General features: G+C 38.1%; 1 protein-coding gene across 2 annotated transcripts in view; it reads right to left on the bottom strand.

Moving 5' to 3' along the window:
- Positions 1 to 1,353: 1,353 nt before the first annotated feature.
- The window catches only part of Rp2 (RP2 activator of ARL3 GTPase), a 32,700-nt gene continuing 15,569 nt past the window's right edge, over positions 1,354 to 18,484 (bottom strand). Inside the window, exons 2-5 of one of the 2 annotated variants that reach the window (XM_048336185.1) lie at positions 15,038 to 15,703; positions 11,454 to 11,568; positions 8,120 to 8,205; positions 1,354 to 1,550 (exon numbers count right to left, since the gene is read on the bottom strand). In XM_048336185.1, the coding sequence (XP_048192142.1) occupies positions 1,533 to 1,550; positions 8,120 to 8,205; positions 11,454 to 11,568; positions 15,038 to 15,703 (885 nt within the window). In that variant the 3' untranslated portion in view covers positions 1,354 to 1,532. Of the gene's footprint in view, positions 1,551 to 3,174; positions 5,861 to 8,119; positions 8,206 to 11,453; positions 11,569 to 15,037; positions 15,704 to 18,484 lie in introns of those variants that run through there. The other variant, XM_048336184.1, reaches the window with a different exon arrangement.

The following is an 18,484-nucleotide window of genomic DNA, read 5'->3' on the forward strand; positions in this document are numbered from 1 at the left end:
GCAAATTGCTACTTCAATGGAAAATACAGAAAAAGAAGCTTCATATTTAGGATGTTTTCTTTAATTCCAAACCCAATCAAGGAAAATACATGAAGGGAGGAATTACACAGGTTTAAAGTCTGGTTCAGTATAGTGAAGCACTGGATTGTGAATTATTTCATTAAAAATTTATTAAATATTGATATTACTGGATCCTAATCTCAGGAATATAGATATCTGAAGCCTGATTCTAGAGCTTCGAGATTAGCAATAAAGGATGAAATTCTCACCCTTTTTAATGTACACATGAATTAGTTAAATATGTCTTAGTAAATATGTAGTCAACAGATCTGGAGTAGGGGACAAGGGTTCAACAAGTTTCTAAGTGATTCTGATAGTGCCAGTCCCACTGTACAGGGCATAGGCCTTTCATCCTTTGTTCAGGAAAAAAAATTCACAGAAATGGGAACCAGTGGTTCATGCCTGTGATCCTAGCTAATCAGGAAAGAGAGATATGAGGACAGTGGTTTCAAACCAGTCTGGACAGAAAAGTCTATGAAAATCTTATCACTTATTAACAAGCCACAGACTAGAATTGGAGTTATGGCTCAAGAGGTAGAGTGCTAGCCTTGAGTGAACCAGCCAAGGGACAGCAATCAGACACTGGGTTTAGCTGCCTGGCTAAATGTTTGGAGGAAAGTTTTCTTTTCACCCACTGTTTGTGAGGTCTCAGTCCACACTTGACCAGCCCACTGTTTTGCAGCTTGTGGCATGAGATTTTTGCTTGTTAGTTGGAAATTTGAATGTCATGGACTTTTCTGCACAGGCTAAGGCAGTGTGACGTGAAGTCAAGTTTTTCACTTCATGGTGGCTCAGAAGTGGATTAAAACATGAGAGGCACACTGCCAATGAGCTAACCACCTCATAAGGCCCAGTTCCTGAAGGTTTCCCCACTTCCCATCAGTCCACAGTCTGGTGACCATGCTTTTCACACATGGGTTTTTGAAGACCATCCCAGATCCAAACTATAGCACAATGCACCACTTTACATGAGATTTAGCTTTTTTATTGTTCTATTTTGAATGAAAAACTGTTTCTAGAATGGGTTTGTAATAAGGCTTTCTTCTGGATCTTGTAGACCTAACAGTATAGGATGAGCTTCTCAAACTTTAATGTATCAGCCAAACGCAGGTGACTCCTGCCTCTGAATCCTAGCTAAGCAGGAGGCTGAGATCAAAGTATCCTGATTATAAAGCATTCCAAGCAGCAAAATATATGAGGCCAGAAGTGGAGTTGTGGTTTAAGTGGTAGAGTACTAGCCTTGAGCAATAAAGACAGTGCCCAGGCCCTAAATTCAATCCCAGGAATAGCACAAAACAAACACCTGAAAATGCCCTTTATAATGTGTACATGTGTCCCCTCCTCTTTCTATAGGAGAACCATTAAAATAATCCTTCTGAGAAAAACAAACTGTAGACACCAAGAATTATTCATTAAGAAGTAATTTTATTATTGTGCTGTGAGTTCTGTTTTTTCCAGTGCTCCAAATGCTCTCAATATACACGTAGAACCTTTATAAGCAGAAATAAAAACAATCCATGTTATTTACAAAACAAATCCTTCTGCACTTTCAATACTTTTGGTTTATGGGCTAGGAGAGAGAGAAGTGGGAGACAAATTTTCTCAGCACAATTCTTGTTTTAAATATAGATGAGACAATGCCTAATCTTAACAAGTATTCCCTCAAAGAGAAATGTAACTATTTTTTTGCAAAGGAAACCTTGTATTGGAAGTCTCTTAGTTCCAAATCTCTTTTTGTTTAGCAGTACTGGGAAGCATGTGGAGTGTTAGGCAAATTCTCAACCAATGTAACCACTCCCTAAGCCCTAAAAGAGTTTTCTCTCACATTATTATTATCACATATTAATTGAACTATATTTGGGGTTTCTTCAGAGATATGTGTGTGTGTGTGTGTGTGTGTGTGTGTGTGTGTGTGTGTGTGTGTGTGTGTGTATACTGCTGCTTGAACTCAGGGTCTGGGTGCTGTCCTTTAGCTTTCTTGCTTAAGGCTGGCACTCTACTGCTGGAGTTATGGCTTCACTTATGGCTTTGTTCTTGTTAACTGGAGATAAGAAACTCATGGACTTTTCTGCCCAAGCTCACTTCAAACCTCAGTACTCAATCTCAGCCTCCTGAGCAGCTAGGATTCCAGGTGTGAGCCATCAGCGCTAGATGTTTGTTGGTTTGTTTTTGCATAGTTTGTACCTCTTCAATGTCTTTGTCTTTGTGAGTCTCTCTGTTTCCCTCTCCCCCCCCTCTTGCACACACACACATACACACACACTTACCCCAAAAATAGCTCAATTCTCATTAGTAAAGACATGGATTAGAGCATTTTATTCTGCTTTTAACATTTAAAAAAACATCAAATCACCAAGCCTTGGAATATTTTCCAGGAGCTGGTGGCTCATGCCTGTAATCATAGCTAATGAGGAGACAGATCTGAGGATGGTGACTCAAAGCCAGCATAAGCAGGAAAGTCTATGAGATTTCTATATCCAATAAACTACTCCTGGAAAAAAAAAGCTGGAAGTGGGTCTGCATTAAGCAGTAGAGCTCTAGTCTTAAGCAAAAGAAGCTCAGGGAAAGTACCCAGGCCCTGAGTTCAAGTCCCGGGACTAACACAAAGTTTGGCACATATTAGAGTCAATGTATGTCATAGAAGTGCTGTTCAAAAATTAGTATTAAGCCATTTTAATTTTTATATTTATTACAAATTACATTTTACAAACACTATAAAATGTATATATGAAAGCTACACATACATATGTGGACTTACAATTAAAAAAACAGCAGTCCTATTGTAAAGAAATGAAATAGGATTTTAAACATGGATATCATCATAAAATAATTAAGTATTCATTGCTAATCATTTTTCATGAATTCAAAAGCTACTCAGAAATGTCATACATTCTGATTTTTACTACTGACATACAGAATTGTAGAAACAATCATCATAGCATGACTTAACTTTAAAACTCCATTGAACATTGAAAAGCCACATGACTAACTTTAAAGACTTGGGTTTAGGTCATCCTAACTAAAGAATACAAAATTTTATGCTTTGCTTAACAGATACTAAGTTCAGTGAACAAAATGGAACTCAATGTTTCTGTTATGAGTTCTACTCCTGAGTTTTTGCTAAAATACCATAGAAAAATTAGAATTCAATTTATAGCTTTGCATAACATTGTATTTTAGTTTGCATACCAGTTACTCTGATTATTTTAGCTTGGATCAGTGGTGTTCAATAATATAATTAAGAAAGGAAGGCATATTGCTTAACTAAGAGAAAAGTTTACTCTGGCCACTATGTGCAAAGATTGTATATACAATATAATCAAAATTACACAAAACCTGTCAGCAATGTTTATTTGTACCTTATGAAATCATATTGACTTTATAAAGCAGAATACTTTTTCTAAAGTGATGGTGCAATGCTAATAGTGAGCCCAAAGCCAGGCTGAGTGAATCTGCTCAAAGTCAGGTCTTACCAAGGATGATTTCTGTCCATGAATCCACAATTCAATTTAACAGTTACAAGTTCAATTTTAAATAATCCCAGAATAATTTAACTATGAAAATACATTTTAAATAACCATCACAAAAAGAAGTTTTACAAGTATCCACTTTCAGTATTAATTTATCAAAATAGAATTAAAGCCGTTTTCCCTATTAGCTCTCAGAATGCCATGTGTGGTCCTGTTCACATGATCCACCTAGTGACACCTTCCAAATGATTAACGTAGGATCACCTCAACCCCTCTTATACAGTTTCCCCTGCAGACTGAGTGTGAGCAGCCCAGGGAGCAGATCCAAGAATGGACAGTTTTGAACAAGTAGCACTCTCTCCCCTGACTCTGGCAAACTGCTATCATTGTGTAGATTTGAGAAAAAAAATCCTTGAAGAAATCAAAATATTATACTTGAACTGTATTTGATATGAATGACAAATCTAATGAAAATCAGATCTATCAGGATTTTTTAAAATAACCTGCCATAGCTCATCATCATGGTTAACTAACTTTAGGTAGTTTTTAGCAAAAGGTCACAAGGTTTTGTTAAACTCTTTGTTATGGGGGGGGGGGGCGGGTGGTCTGGAGCTTAAACTCAGGGCCAGGGCGCTCTCCCTTAGCTTTTTTGCTCAAGTCTGGCACTCTACCACTTGAGCTACAGCTCCACTTCTGGCCTCTTGCTCATTATTAGAGATAAGAGTCTCAGGGACTTTTCCACCTTGGCTGTCTTGGATCTGATCTTCCAGTAACAGCCTTCTCTGTACCTAGGATTATAGGTATGAGCGACCAATGTGTAGCTCTAATTTTTTTGATAGCCACAAAAGCTGATCAAACAATAATCATGTTTGGAAACACTATTGGTGACTGGGCTTCTGACGTTTTCATGTTGCATGCACCTTCCTTTTTCAGGAAGCAGAAGAGCCATCTGGTTGTATTTTTTTTTTTTAACGAACCAAAACTAAAGAGTGCCAGGCACTGGTGATTCACCTCTATAATCCTAGCTAATTGAGAAGCTGAAATTGGGAGGATCACAGGCCAGCTGGGGCAGAAAAATTTGCAAGATTTCCTCTTAAAGAAGTGTTACACAGAAATGTACTCACTGCCTTATGTATGAAACTGTAACCCCTCTGTACATCACTTTGACAATAAATTAAAAAACAAGTGTTACACGTGGTGGTGTACACCTATTATCCTAGCTACATTGGGAACACTAGCATGGGTACATCATGCCCAAATGCACATCCCGGCAGGACATGACACCTATCTCAAATAAAGGATCTCATATCTCAAAAATAGCCAGCAGAACACTGGGCTGAAGGCTTGGCTCAGCAGCAAGAGCATCAACCTGGCAAGTAATAATCCCAGAGTTCAAATTCTAGTACCACCAAATGAAACTTAAACAATGTGAAATTTATTCAGCTAGCCATAAGCCTTCTGAAGTGGTCTTTACATCGCTACATCGATAGAGGTATTTGCAGAACTCCTTATCATATGCCTATTTCTTCTTTCTTTTGAGATGAGGTCTCAGTAATTACCCAGGCTGGCCTTGGACTTCTGCGCTCAAGTGCCCACCTGCCTCTGAGTCAAAAGTGGCTGGAATGACAAGTGGACACCATCACACCCATCTTGAAATGCCAAGATAATTCAATTAATGGGTTGAGGTGTGGCTGAAGTGGTAGAGTGTCTTCCTGGCAAGCATGAGGTCCTGGGTTGAATCACAAATATGGGCCCCCAAAATTAGATGCGCAAAGTATTATGTCAACCCCATGTCGAAAATCTCATTAGCCATATAATAATGCAAGCAGGAAGAGATGATGATGTATTCCCCAAAAAAAAGTGCATAGGTTTTCTTTCTAATTCATTAACTAGTAATAAATCTAACTGAAAAATGAGCAATAAGATGGATTCTCAAAAACAAATATGAAGCACTGAGGAAAACTGGAAAGATTAAATTGCTAGATTTGAAAGAACATTTAATTAGGTTTAAAATCTTGAAGTAGAAGTCATTTCTATTTTCTAAGAAAAGTGCCCAATGAAGAGCAACGAAAGTGTAAGCTAATTGGAAGTGGATTCAATAGTTTGTGAGCTGGTTAAAACTACTGAATTTAAATGCCCTTGAGCATTAGTAAAAAACCAATGATGCACAAAAGCATGTTATTAAATTAAATTTCTGCATACAAAAGTTGAAAACTGCTGAATACCAAGTCCTTGGTCCCACTGCTTCACACTCCCATCTGAATATCTGCAAAGTTGTAGAAGCTGTCTACATCTCCGCATGCTGTGTCCTTCTTTTCTGACACAAATATCTATTTTAAATATAAAACAAACAAAAATTAAATGTTGTGGCTTCATAGTGCCAAACTCAATATTTCTAGGCCAGAACAAAGTCACAAACTTATTTTTAAAAGAAACATAAGTATATCATTTACACTATTCAATCTGTAGGATGTATTATTTACTTATTTGTTTGTTTTCCCTGCGCTCTTACCCATTCTAGTCAACAGCTTGCAGAGGTTCTTTTTCTTGTTTTCACATGCACTTGCAATGTTCTTCAAAATTTTTCGCCCTCTCTAACTTTTTCCTTTCCTCTTTCCCTTTCTCCTCCTAAATTGTCCCTTAGATTCATGCTGTGTTTATTCATACATAGCATTATGTATATGGATATATGTATCATGTGCACATGTCCTTGAATATGAATTTATAGGTTTTCCATACAATCAACATTTATAGTACAAATTGAGCTCTTTTTATTATAGTTTTATTTTGTGATAGAATAGGTGCCTGGAAATTGCAAAGCCCTGAGTTCAAGCACCAACACTGTTAAAAACAAAAAAATAACTTTTGCAAATATGAGCCAGGAATTAGAGGAGCCCTGAGTGCTAGTCTAGCTTTACTATATACTAACTCTATGATGTTAACAACTTAATAAATCTCTTGGGGGTCAGTTTCCACACTTGAAAAATAAGGAAGTTAGATCAGATAATCTTTTAATCAACTGTAAGAAGTCTGAAGCATACAATCTTTTTATCTCCCAGTTTCCTTTTCTATTGACTCCTATATTTGGCCTCTCAGTACAATTGTGATGACAAAATGAGAGAGAATATCATGTGCTTTAAAAATCTGCAAAATGAACAGGCTACTTTGGAGGGAGATCAGTAGGATTATTGGTTCAAGGCCAGTGGTAGGAGGATTTGGGTTCAAAAATTTAGCCAGATTCAATTTCAATAACAGGCTAGGTATGGTGGTCCATAACTGCAATCCTAGCCACATAGAAGGGAGTAGGAGGATTACAATCCAAGGCATACCTTGATCAAAAGTGAGACCCTACTTGAAAAATAACTAACAGCAAGAAAGAACTAGATAAATGGTTCAAGTGGCAGCCTAGCAAGTATGAGGCTCTGACTGTCAAACCACAGTTCTACCCTCAATTATTCTTGATTTTGCAAATTTATTCCAACTCAGATCAGAAAACAAAAGTATTTCCTCTCTGGTATTCATTACTTTGACAATAAATAAATAATTATTCATAAAAAAGTAAGAAAATAGTCAATAAATTCACTTAGTCCTCTTTATAGGTTTGGTATTTAAGATATATAAAAGTATTGTACTCATTATACTATATTATACTTATATATATTATACTTATTATAATATACTATTTTATATACAATAATTATACAAGATATATACAAGTATTAAGATATATACAAGTATAAGTCTAAAATTCTTAGATGTAGCAACCTCAACATATTTGGGAAGTAACCACAGGGAATAATTTCTAGATCAATCTAAAGTTCAATTTTGGGCAATAAATTAATGGAGCATGTAAAAATGAATCTTGGACAGCATGATTATCTTTCTAAAATATAATGTTAAAAATAAGATATTTTTGAACATATCACTATGTTTAAAATAAGCAAGGGCTTGAAGAGACACCTGAGGACTTATTGCTTGAGAACCTGGACTATTGAAGGTTGTTGGGATTTTTGTACCAGTACTAGAGCTTGAATCGAGTCTTGAACTCTCATTCAGTTTTTGAGCTTAAGGCTAGGGCTCTATCATTTGAGCCATACCTCCAGATCACATTCTGCTAATTAATTAGAAATAAGAGTCTCAAGGAATTTTCTGCCTGGTCTAGCTTCAATCTTAAATTTTCAGATCTCAGTCTCCTGAGTAGATAGTATTAAAGGCATGAACCATTGACAACCAGTTCTATACAAGATATATAGATATATATGTTTTAATAAACAAACTATATATGTGTGTGTTTAATAAACAGATTATTGTTTCCTAATTGTTATTGGTGTGGCTGTGAGTTTCATTCAGTCCCTGGGGCTTGGAGATAAGACTTGCCTGTTTCCAATTATTTTTAAACAATTAAAAACATTTTGTTTGGCAAGGAGAAACCAAAGCTTAGTTCCCAACTATATACCTAATGTTTTAAAATCAGGATGTGCTGGGTTAAGTAAAGGATACAGCAGAGGTAAAAGTGCAAGCTGATGGTAAGGAAAAAAAGAGCAAGTAAGTGGAAGGTGAGGTCGAGGTACAATGATACGATCTTATACCTTTGTCCCATTGAATGTCTCATTTATAATACGTTGGCATACTTCCACAGCACCATCTCCATTAAACTCCAAAGCAATCACAGGGCCTAGAAGCAAAATCAAGAAGTGTTTTCTTAGTATGGAAACAAATATCTTCTAAAAGTAATTTTTGTATTCTCCCTGAAGAATAAGAAGAAGCTTTATTGGGGGCGAGCACAGGGAAAATGAAGAAGGCAGACACACTGGACACATCACTTCAGCTGCTTCTTCCTACTGTAATTACAAACAAGCAAGTTCCTACTTCATGAAAAGAGACTTCAGGCCTACTATATTGTCTGGTGACATATTTTCAGAGTGCTGTAAATAGTGTGGCATTTCTGGTATTCATTCTTCTACAAAACTCAAGGAATCTGTATTCCTTTAGCAGTAAAAAGAATAGTTGACAAAATCAAAGGCGATCCATGTCAGCAGAAATAGGTCTTGCCCGACAGGCAGCCTGGCTTCCAAGTCTCCTACTTAGCAGACAAACTCTGGACCAGCCACAGAGGAGCTGAATCAACTAGTCCTGGCACCAAAGTCAGGACTGTCTCAAGGTATTGGCCCTAAGTGTGTCTTAAAGCTAGTTTCTGTTAAGCCTTGTTTATCCTCTGAACAGAAGTATTTGTGACTCCTCTCCCACAAATTAACTTCAATACAAATTAAGGCGTGAATAGTAATGTTTTAGTTTGTATTCTAATGTAATTTTGAACATGAATAACAGGTGTGAGGATGAGAACTGGATTGCAATTTTAAGCCAGCCTGGGCAGAAAAGTTTTTATCTCCAATTAATAAGGCAAAAAGCAGAGCTAGTGGTGTGACTCAAGTGGCAAACTGCCAGCTGTGAACAAAAAAACTGAGTAGAAGAGCAATAGTGAGTTCAAGCCCTAGTACTGCCAAAACAAAGAAAATCAGATAAAGAGGAGAGAATATTGAAAATTTATCTATGCATATAACTTGGATTATATTCTTTAACTAGAATATGATAAACTTCTGATAAATGACCTAACAATTTTTCAACAAAAGAATAAACAAAACAAGTGGAAAAGTGTATCCATTTAGACTAAAATGAGGATAATTCTAAATTTTTAAATATTACAGTATTGTAGATAAATTTATTCTTTTAAACAGAATCTTGTTATATAGCCGGGTCGACCTCAAACTCTCTATGTAACCCAGGCTGACCACAAACTTTAGCTTGTCTTGCCTCCATTACCCGCATGCTGGAATTATAGGTGTGCATGCCCATGCTCAGCCTCAAATGTATTTTATTTTTTATACATTTCCATTTCATCAACATATCAGTTGTACAAAGCAGGAGAGTTTCACTGTGACATTTTCAAATATGTACACATGTATTTCAGTCTCACTCTCCATCACTCTCCCCTATGGCCTCCTAATCTCTTCTTAAAGCAATTTTGCTAGGTTTCAATGTTCTAATTTCATACATACAAACTACTTAGACCATATTCATCCTCATTTACCCCCTTATTGGCCCAACTAGTTCCTGCAGGTACCTCCCCCATCAACAGAGCCCACTAAATATATTTTTGCTAAATTAAAGACATGCTTTGTAAAGGGTAGACTAGAAATATTTTAGGCTTGTGGGTTATACAATGTATGTCACTAATCAACAACTAATCAACTATACTTCAATAGCCCAAAGAAGCAAAATTGGGCATGCTCCATAAATCCTCATTTCTCAGGTGGGAAACTATTGGAAAAATACAGTGTAAGAGCACATCACAGCATTTTCATTTTTGTGCCAGTCCTGGGGGCATAGAAGTAGGCCCAGAGCCTGTATGTGTGTGCACGCACCCACGTGCATGCCCGTGCGCGCGCGCGCGCACACACACACACAAAAACTGGTCTCTTTGGTCTTGAACTGAGGGACTGAGTGATGTCCTTGAGCTCTTTTTCATCATGGCTACTGCTCTACCACTTGAGCTACAGTTCCACTTCTGGCTTTTGGATGGGTAATTGGAGATATGAGTGTCACTGGCTTTCCTGCTTAGGATGGCTTCAAACTGCAAATCCTCAGACCTCAGCCTCCTGAGTAGTTAGAATTACAGGCATAAGCCACTGGTATCCAGCAGTCATAATACTTTTTGAACCATTCCTTTGAGGCTAGGACTCGGACATGTATGTTTAAGAAGCACCCTAAACAAACTAGTCAGGTTTGGAAAAGTTTCCAAATAGAAAGCAATGTGTTCTCTTACTAATAAGCAATCCAGTGGTTTCATTAAGAAAAAGCAAATAACTGTGAAGAGTTTAACTGAAAGGAAAAATTTAGAAAGTCAGTTGCAATCTGTGTTAAAAGCAAATTTTAAAAAGTTAAGTCCACTCTTAGAACAATGGCTTGCAACTGTTAGCAATTTTGCCCTGTAAGGAATGTCTGGAAATACCTGGAAACTACCCCTGGAGCAACTGGTCAGGAATTCTGCCCAACATTTTCAAGTGCACCCATAACTATGAACTGTATGACTTAAAATGTCAGTAGTGCCAAGCTTGAGAAATTCGGCCATAGAATGACTGGTGGCTACCTTCAGACAAGGATCAACTCCTGCTAGGGCATCTCTACCAAGAGCCTGCTTATTATTCCATATAAACCAATCTGATGGGTCATGCCTATAACCCTATTCAGGAAGCTGAGATCTATCTGAGCATTGCAGTTCAAAGTCAGTGTGGACAGGGAAGTCTGAGATTCTTAGCTCCAATTAGCCAACAAAAAGCCCAAAGTGGAGCTGTGGCACAAGTGGTACAGTGCCAGCTTTGAGCAGAAAAAGCTCAGGGACAGCATTCAGGCCCTGAGTTCAAACCCTAGGAATGACATAAAGTTAAAAAGAACCCAAAGTAATAGAGTACATAATAATTACAGGTGACTTCTAAGTACTTAGAATACAGAACAGGGAAATAACTAACGCATAATTTCTAGATGGTTTTATATAACTTCTTTTTGGTTTGTTTTTGTTTTTTCTTAGCCAGTCCTGGGCCTTGGACTCAGGGCCTGAGCACTGTCCCTGGCTTCTTTTTGCTCAAGGCTAGCACTCTGTCACTTGAGCCACAGCGCCACTTCTGGCCGTTTTCTATATATGTGGTGCTGGGGAATCGAACCCAGGGCTTCATGTATACGAGGCAAGCACTCTTGTCACTCGGCCATATTCCCAGCCGCATGACTTCTGAGTCATGTGAAAATTTGACATTTTAAATCAGTAATAGAACAAATGATATAGAGAAGATGATATAGAGAAATAGTAACAACAGAAATTGAATCAACATGTTGATAACCACAGAAGTAAACCAATTATCCAAAAGGTACCTTTGTTCAGAAGAGGAAGGAAATCAGACGCTTTCTCTTGAAAAACCTTTTGAGCATCCTCGGGTTTCATGGAAACTTCCTTTGTTTGAACTAGGGAAAAGCCTTTACCAACTATCTGTAGAAAATAAAAATTTCATTGAGATTTTTAAATGAACAACAAAAGCAATATCTTCCTATTTAAGTACCTTTCTGTACAAAATTCAACATAGCACCCTGAGTTTTATTTAGTTATGATTCTAATTCAGTGCATTGACTGTAACACATTCTCACATATCCAAGATTCTTCCAGCTGGCTACCTCTGGTTAAGAATTGGCTCTATAAGGTTGTGCATCGGTGGCTCATGCCTGTAACCCTAGAGGATATGGTTTAAGGATCGCAGCTCAAAACCAGTCTAGTCAGGAAAGTCTATGAGATTCTTATATCCAATTAGCTGCCAAATAGCCAGAAGTGGAGTTGTGCTTCAAGTCATAGAGAGCCAGCCTTCAGCATAAAACCTGAGAGATAGGCCCAGGCCTCGAGTTCAAGCCCCAGGACACTCCCCCTACTGCTCAGATTGATTCAAATAGGCCTGGGCATGATGGTACATGCCTACAGTCCTAGCATTCATTCTAAGACAAGAGGATCACAAGTTCTAGGCCTGGCTGGGCTACATAGGAAGACTTGTCTCAAAAAGATCAAATAAGTGTGAATATTCCTCAATTTAGCACAAAACCAATGTTTTCAATGAAACTATGAGATGGAAGCTTTACTTTGGTGATAATGCAAATGTCTAATGAGAGCAGCATAGTTAAATAAATGATGATGGTACATCTCCGAGATAAAATAATTTCATTATATTCATCAGCATTTATTAAATATAACACATATTATAAGACAATAGAAAAATATTATGTAATAATGTTCATCTTAGCCACCCCTCTCATCCAACATTTACCTGGTTAATTGGATATGGAGCCTGGTTTCCCTAGCTATTCCTTCACCATTGAGACAGCATGATGGGCCCATGTTCAAGGTCAAGGCAGGATGACACAGCCAGACTGCCTGGATGTGAATCTGCACACTGCTGTTTACAAGCCTCATAACCCTTTGTGAGTTAATTGCACTCTCTGTGGTTTATTTTTTCTCTGTAAGTGGTACATTGAATTCATGAGGTTGTTTTCAACATTGAGTGAATCCATTTAAGTTCTTACCACAGTGACTGTCATATAGTAAACACTATTATAAGTGTTCACCGTTACTATTTTTACTGTGGGGTATTTATATTTTCACACATCACACATCAAAGGCCAAATGAAGAATGTCTGATGGCCCATAAAGAGAAACTGTCCTCATAGTTTTTTCTATTAAATGTGTTAAATATTTTATGTCCATTCCTAATTATCTACCAGAAAAAGAATTTAACTGGAGTAATTAATCTCCTGAAATATTTTTGAAAACATGTAGATTTTTTTAAAAACTCCCTACCAGTATAATGAAAATATTTACTTCTTAGTTATTGAATTAACATCTCATTATATAGCTCAAGGGCCAGAAATTCATTTTTGTATATTTTGCCAGATTTTTCATGGCAAACTATTATGAGACCTGCATAATCACAAAAGGAAATATCAAAGTATTTGACTTTTGTGGTTTTGAAAACAGTACCTGAGATACTCTTCATAGATTTGAGATATGGAGATTTCTGTACTATAGATGCACACCTTTAAAGAGGTAGCCATTTTTACTTTTCCTCAAATCTTTCCTTTTAAGATGTTCCATATCTGTGTGTGTGTTTATGTATGTATGTGTGCCAGTCTTAGGTTTCAAACTCAGTGCCTGGGAGCTGTCTCTGAGCTTTTTTGCACAATTCTAGTACTCTACCACTTGAGCCACAGCTCCACTTCTGGCTTTTTGCTGTTTAAGTGGAGAAAAGCATCTCATAGACTCTTCTGCTTGTACTGATTTCGAGCCACAGTTCTCAGATCTCATCCTCCTGAGTAGCTAGGATTACAGGTGTGAGCCATTGGCACCTGGCCCAAATTTTTTTAAGTCCCTTCAAGCTAGGTGAAGTGGTTCACATCTATAATCTGAGCTACTTGAGAGGCAGAGATCAGCAAGTTGAGTTTCAAGGCCATCCTGGGCAAGAAGTTAGAAGAACTCCCATTTCAACCAATAGCTGGACATGGTAGTGTGTACTTATCATCTTATCTATGAAGGACATACTAACAGAAGAATTTTAGTCCAGGCCAGCCACGGCAAAAAAAAAAATAATAATCTTAGCCCCCAAATAAGTAAAAAGGGCTGGAGAGTGTAGTTTAATTTGGTATAGCACCTATTCAACAAGTTTTCAACCCCCAGTACTGCAAAAACAAACTGATAAAACTAACAAAATAACAAAATTAAATACCATCGAAAAGAAACTCAATATGTTTTCCATTTATTTCTTTTGGAAGCTTGATTTTAACTTTAAAAAGATTTTTACTGAAGAAATCCTGGTTAAGAGCCAGTCCTACCGCCTGGTCCTACCGCCGCCTCTGACCACAACACCCACCAACAAAGGAACTGATGCTGGTAGAGCCAGTATGGATTATTTTTCAGGCATAAGTTGCTAGACAGAGAACTCTTCTCTAATCATGAGCTTCCTAAGAGCTTTTACTCATAGTCCTGTAAATGTTACCATTCTGACTCCCTCTCATTCTTTTGTTCTAACCTCAGGTCCACAGCAACATGAAAATAGAAAGTGAATAGCACAGAGGGGACAATGCTCACATAACTTCGTCAAAAACTGCATCCTGCATTCAGTTTCCATCCTTCAAGCAGCCAAACTGCCAAAGGCATTTTCCTAGTAAATTATTATAAAAATCCATGCTTTACTTTCTAGTACTGTTGTTATGAGCTTCTCTGAAAATCCTTCTTTATAGAGAATGAAAAGTCTTAGGGGGCAGAGAATTTTGTCTATATGTTTCCATTTCTGACAATATTAATTTTTCATTATTTCCAAGATGCAATTGATTATAAGCTATCTGTCAGATAAACAAAGGTGGGCAGTGGCAGTTCAGGCCTGTAATCTTAGCTACTCAGTAGAACTGAGGTCTGATGATCCTGGTTTGAAGCCAGCTGGGACGGACAAATCTATTAGACCTTTATCTCAACTTATCCAGTAAAAAGCTGGAAGTGGAGCTGTGACTCAAATGGTAGAATGCCAGGCATGAGCAGAAAAAGCTAAGGGACAGCATCTAGGCCCTCAGTTCAAGCCCCAAGACCAGCACATGTGCGCATGCGTGCACATGCACACACACACACACACACACACACACACACACACACACAATATGCGGGTAACAAATAGGCATCACATCATCACTGAAATATATTTAGTAACTTGCACATAATCACTAATTATTGAATGGAATTCTGTTTTTCAAAAGCTGCTTTGGGAAAGTATTTTGAAGCCCAAGTATCCTGCTTCCAGACAAGTCTTGTAGGATGAGGAGTCAGAAGGGTTACCAATATTTCTAACAGGCCATTTAGAAAGAATAAATGTTCTCTGGAATGTCATGTTTCTATCCACTTCCATGTCTGTTTCTCTTCTCTTTCTCCTTACCTCATCAATTAATTTCCTGGCATTTGCAGTAGTATAATCACCAGCAAATAACACCACCAAACATGATTCATCGCTGTTCTTCTGTCTCTGACCCCGGGATATTGGAACGATGCTTCTATTGGCTTCTGTGGAAACTCGAACAGCTTTGAACTCTTCTGTTGTAGGAACAGGAACAAAGTCCTGGACCATGGCATTTTCTGGAAGAAGGCTCCAGTTGAGCTCTCCTGCCACAGGGGTAAAGTCGTGAATGTTACTCCACGTATTATTGAAGATACTCAGCCCTGCATCTTTAAACTGGAAAGCTAATTCAGGGTAGTACCACTGAAAACAGCCAAACTTGATGTTTGTAGAAGACTCGATGATAGGTTGAGTAGCACAGCACAGAAAGATGTCCAACTTTCTACAATCTCTCACACGGAATTGTTGGCAGGCTAACAGACACCTACAATCTCGGCAATTCCGGAAAAACACACTGGTTTTCACCGGCCCCAGAAAAATGACACAGTTAATACAATCATCAATGGTAACTGTAGCACTGTGATCGAAAACATAGATATTACAGTTCTCACAGTCTTGAATGAGAAACTGTTGTCCTGCCACCTTTCCAGGTAAACGACCTACTGTTTCATTCTTCAGCCCACTGAACATGTAGTCTTTCAGGTCAACCTGCAAAGACAAAACACAGTGATTAATATTAACATCAATCAGTGAAAGTCAACGATGCGTCTGTAGGTGTTGGGAACAGTTCTCAAGGCTAAAATGGAAGTTCCTAATCTCATTGATCTTGTAGCATAATAAGAAAATAACCAGGACATTTTGTTTTTCTCCCAGTAAACAGAATGCACAAAGGAGGAGGGAAAAGAAAAGGGAACTATTCAAGATCCAAGGACACATCCACTTTGTCTAAATTATGTTTCAAAAATGCCGATCTAAAAACAAAAGTTTTCCCCTGGCTGCAGGTGGCTCATGCCACCAGCTACTCAGGAGGCTGACACTTGAAGAATAATTTAAAGCCACTCTAATAAGGAAAGTCCAAGAGACTTCATCTCTAATTAGCCAGCAAAAAGCTGTGTTGGAAGCATGGCACGAGTACCCAGTTCCTCTGGGCAACTACAGCTCTCATTATAGTAGAAAAGTAGGTGTGGAAATACCTACCCACTTCACAGGAGACTCCACTGTGAACAAGTAACATCTTCATAACAGTCACACCCTTAGTCAACTCTGGTATAGTAATAATCTGTGTTTTTCCTGGGTGTGGCTCTAGGAACAGCAGCCCCACCAGACTGGCCTTGGTCTCATTGGGTATTGGTAAGCCTGGGATACCATATCTTCTATATCTTCTTCTCTCTCTTATGCTTTCTACAAAGGTGTTTCCTACAATGGCTGTAAATTCCTTACTGTACTGGGCTGTAATTTTCTGCTTGCTTCCCCTAAGCACTTGTGCACTACAACATGAAGGATCCTCCCCACAATCCTGCTGGAACTGCATATACTACAATATCTGGCTGTGCCTAGCCCAAATTACTAAAACAGATATAACTTTTGTCTAAAGCAAGAATTACAATTAGGGCATGTAATTGGATCTTGCTTACTCCCAGTATACAAACCCACACTAGATAAACAAAATTTAACTATTTTCTCCTCCAGCCAAATTAATAAACCTATTACTTATGCTGATTCTTATAGTTGGGGAACACGCTCTTATAAAAAGGCCCCAGACACACTTTTATTATTCACCACCCAGGTTATAATCCGAGAAAACACCTTTGCTCAAATTAAAAACTGCACTCACAAATGTAAATGACTGAAAAGGGGTTATTTTACTTGTGCTAATTACAAACCCATTTTATACACAACAAGCCATGTCTGCCTACCAACTGGCTGGTTCTTCACTTGTGAAAGTTATATCTTTAATTACATTCCTGTCCATGTTTATTTGGGTCTGGCTCACTTCACTTAGTATAATTTTTTCCAAGTCCTTCCATTTCCTTACAAATGGGACACTGTCATTCTTTCTGATAGAGGCATAAAACTCCATTGTGTATATGTACCACATTTTCCTGATCCATTCGTCTACTGAGGGGCATCTGGGTTGGTTCCAAATTCTAGCTATGACAAATTGTGCTGCGATGAACATTGTTGTGCTGGTGGCTTTAGTGTGTTCTTGTTTGTGGTCTTTTGGATAGATACCCAAAAGTGGGGCTGCTGGTTCATAGGGGGGCTCTATGTTTAGCCTTCTGAGGAATCTCCATACTGCTTGCCAGAGTGGCTGAACCAGTTTACATTCCCACCAACAATGAAGTAGGGTTCCCTTTTGGCCACATCCCCTCCAACAATTGTTATTGTTAGTTTTCTTGATATAGGACATTCTTACTGGGGTGAGATGGAATCTCAATGTTGTTTTGATTTGCATTTCTTTTATGGCCAGTGATGTAGAGCACTTTTTCATATGTCTCTTGGCCATTCTCATTTCCTAGGGAATAATTAGCACAGGTTTAGGCAAGTCACAGCAGAGGATCACAAGAGCCCAATAGCTATACCCTTATGAACACAAAAGATGATGCTAAGTGAAGTGAACTCCATGTTATGGAAATGACTGTTATATCACTGTTGTAATTACTTTCAACATGCGATGTGAAACCGTAGCTTCTATTATTGATGATCCTCTTGTATCCCCTTCCTGTGGTCGTACCTTCACTATCTCTGTATCCTATCTGAGTACATTGGAAGTCATGTATACAGGTATTAGAACTAGGAAACAAAGGGAATACCAAAATTGAGATACACAGGGTAAAAAAGACAAATGATTACAAAAGCAATACTTGCAAAACTGTTTAGTGTAAATCTACTGAACAACTCATGGTGGAAAAGGGAAAGGGAGAGGGGGGAATGAGGGAGGAGGTAACACACAGCACAAGAAATGTATCTAGTGCCTAAAGTATGAAACTGTAACCGCTCTATATATCAGTTGGCCAATAAAAAAAAAATTACATTTCTGTCCATTCCCATAATTCCCATTGCTGTTTAACTCTTGGCCATTGTACTACCTCCAAGGTAGAATAACATGCCCTCACTTTTTTTTCTGGTTTGGATACTAGGACTGGTAGTCGGAGCCTATAAAGGTGTCATGCACCTGGCATGTATAGTGGCAAAAAATACTAACTATACTTCTTCCACCATCACGCTGTTAAACCAAGAACAGCAGGAGCAGAGATAAGCCAGGGATGTGAGGAGTTAAAGAACATGCACTGTTTTAATCTGATCTATAACAGCTATACCACCTGAGAGGAAATCAAATATCACAGAGAGTTTGCAGAAGATCCAAGAGGAAAAGGGAAAATGGAACCTAATTGGATGGATTACTCCCTAGTTTATACCTCTCTTAGATCTGCTAGCAGCAATTTTTTGCCTTTTACTAATTGTGCCTTGCCTACTTATGAGGAAGAT

Source organism: Perognathus longimembris, chromosome 28 (genome assembly GCF_023159225.1).
Source record: "Perognathus longimembris pacificus isolate PPM17 chromosome 28, ASM2315922v1, whole genome shotgun sequence".
Classification (NCBI taxonomy): domain Eukaryota; kingdom Metazoa; phylum Chordata; class Mammalia; order Rodentia; family Heteromyidae; genus Perognathus; species Perognathus longimembris.